Consider the following 2,547-nt stretch of genomic DNA (forward strand, 5'->3'; position numbering starts at 1 on the left):
GGTATCATAAAATGTATGAGAAGACAAAATTTTTGTCTAGTGTAAGCTTGTCAAAGGCAGATTTGTCAGTCTTATTCATTGCTGTATCCTTAGTCCCTCAATGATTCCTGGCCCTAAATAAGTATTTCTTAAATGAACATATGGGAAAGTGAAGGCTTTTTTGTGTGTCACATACTGTAATCTTCCTGGCCTATTGTAAAGTATGAAGGAAACTTGCCCATTTCATGTGCGAGAAAACTAAGGGCTTGAAGGGATTAAATTGCTTACATAAGGTTCCATAATCCTAGGCGGGACCTAAATGCAGGGACCAGGGCTCAAATTCAGGTCCCTGCTTGATGGTTCTCAATAACAAAAATTCTCTGCTGAGAATGACTTCTCAAGCTACTCTCTCAGGAGTCTGACTCCTTCTCCCTAACAAACTGATCCCACTGCCAGGACATTTTAGACCCCTGTGGATAAGCGTGTGTGTCTTCTGAAGGAGTACAGTTAACTTGGTGACTGAGAGTCATTTACTCCATTGTCTGCCCTTCTCAAAAGGGTCAAGATGAATCAGAAACCAGCATGTCCTGGGGGCTTGTTATCACTGTTTATGGTGCATCTGTGTCCCACAGGCCATGCGGGTGCAGACAGAGATGGAGCTGCGTCTGTTCCGCCAGAACGAGTTCATGTACCACAAGATGCGTGAGGCTGCCCTGAACAACCAGTCCATGCAGGTCATGGCCGAGCCCAGCAATGAGCCAACACCACCTCTGTTCCATAAGAAGCAATGATGATCTGCCTTGTGTTGGGGGCACCATGGCTGGGGAGCTGGGGAGACTTTCTGGAGGTAGTGGGTTTCTTGGGATGTCATTGATGAAGAAGTCAGAGTAATGCTCAACCTTGTTGCTATGGGAATGTACTACCCAAAATAATACTTTGTTCTCCAGTATTATTTTGGTTCATTTCAACTCAGCTCAATTCAACTTAACTCATTCTACAGCCCAACTCATCCTACAAATATTTATTGGGTGGTAGGCCCTAGAGATAAGGCTCCAAAAGTAGCTGAGAAGGCAAAATGTAAACAAACAATTAAAGTGTTATGTAATAATAAATGCAATGGTAAACTATATGGAGAGAGTGGATGAGATAAAGAACACGTGTCTGATGTGTGTGTGTATGCAGTAGAGAATATGAAGGGAATGACTTCTGAGCTGAGGGTGGCAGGTGCCTGGAGTCTCAGGTGGCTGCTTACCCATATGTGTAAGAGTCTCTGGGTCTGCTGGTCTTACCCATGGTCTGGAATAGTCAGGATTTAGCTGACTAGGATGGGTGATGTCCAGTTTCCTCAGGTAAGTGTGGCGTTATAAAGAAGGGGCTGTGTTTGGACCATTTAGCTTCTACTTAAAGAACTGAAATCTTTTCAGAATGGTGCATATACAGGCAGAGGTAGGGGCTTTGCCCAAACCACTTGAGGCCTCAGTTTAAAGTCTGGGTCCCAAGTATTACTCTGAAATTATTTTTAGATCAGGGAGGAGTATTTCTTTTCCCCACCCTCACCACCAAGCTGTGTGATTCCTTGTGATTCCTTGTGACAATATCTGATTTTTTCTGGTTAGTGGCCTACTAGGATTGAAGACATCTTTTCAGGGTGAAGCTGAGGGAGGAACTTGGGAACATACATAGCTGTTGATCACAGGTCCAGCAGAATCGGCCTTTGTGAGTTTTATTTGATTACATGTGCCTGGGTAGTCTTTACCAGCTTCGACTTTATCACTGGCCCCAGTAAATTTCTTTTCTTAGTAATGAATAATTATGACTTGCCTTGCTCATTTCTTTCACTGTCCATGACCTTCGGCTGCTGCTCTTCTTATAGGAAGAAACATCTAATCTGGACTCTGCACACTGAGGCTACGATCTCTTTAGGGGTGTGACCAACTTGCTTTCATTTTATGGGATGCTACTTAGTTTCCACCCAAAAGTGAGAGACTTGGGAATCAACCAAACTAGTCATCCTGTTGTCTCATTATCTTCTGGGATCCCAGAATTCTCACCAATGGTTTAGGAGGTGGTCCTGGACCAAAGTCCTTCATGTGGGGTATCACCAAATCTGCACCACCTGGGCACATCTTTGACCCCAGAGCTCTAGCTAACATCTTGAAGTCAAGTAATCCCACCAAGTCCTATATTTGTCATCTCTGTCTAAAATGTTAATTTCTTGATCCCCACCATTTCATCCTCAGCATTACCCACTGCCTCCTCTGAACATGTCCAAATTGCTCTGCAAGAGTGCCAAAACCTTTGTTCAAAAACTTTGCAAATGTGCCACTTCTTTGCAGAATACTTGTATGTGGATTCTGACTCTTTGAGGATACCCGCTTCTCCAGAAGCTTTCACAGGAAGATTGACAGTTCTTCCAAGTCCTTGTACTACAGGCCTAGAGATAGCACCAGTGTTCTCCCAGGGATCCGTCTGGCACATTCAAATGATTGTTCTTCTACCTTCATATTAAACTTTCCCTCAAGCTTTCTTTCTATCTATGTCGCTGTGGTCTGGTCATTCTCCCACATT

At 43.8% G+C, this 2,547-nt stretch overlaps 1 protein-coding gene across 2 annotated transcripts in view; it reads left to right on the forward strand.

The window, feature by feature from the left end:
• SMYD1 (SET and MYND domain containing 1) overlaps positions 1–1,412 on the forward strand; it is a 60,119-nt gene extending 58,707 nt beyond the window's left edge. Inside the window, exon 10 of one of the 2 annotated variants that reach the window (XM_006913496.1) lies at positions 612–1,412. In XM_006913496.1, coding sequence (XP_006913558.1) covers positions 612–770 — 159 coding nt within the window. In that variant the 3' untranslated portion in view covers positions 771–1,412. The remainder of the gene's footprint in view (positions 1–611) is intronic. The other variant, XM_015590627.1, reaches the window with a different exon arrangement.
• Positions 1,413–2,547: the final 1,135 nt, after the last annotated feature.

This window comes from Pteropus alecto, unplaced genomic scaffold (assembly GCF_000325575.1).
Source record: "Pteropus alecto unplaced genomic scaffold, ASM32557v1 scaffold315, whole genome shotgun sequence".
In the NCBI taxonomy this organism is placed as follows: Eukaryota; Metazoa; Chordata; class Mammalia; order Chiroptera; family Pteropodidae; genus Pteropus; species Pteropus alecto.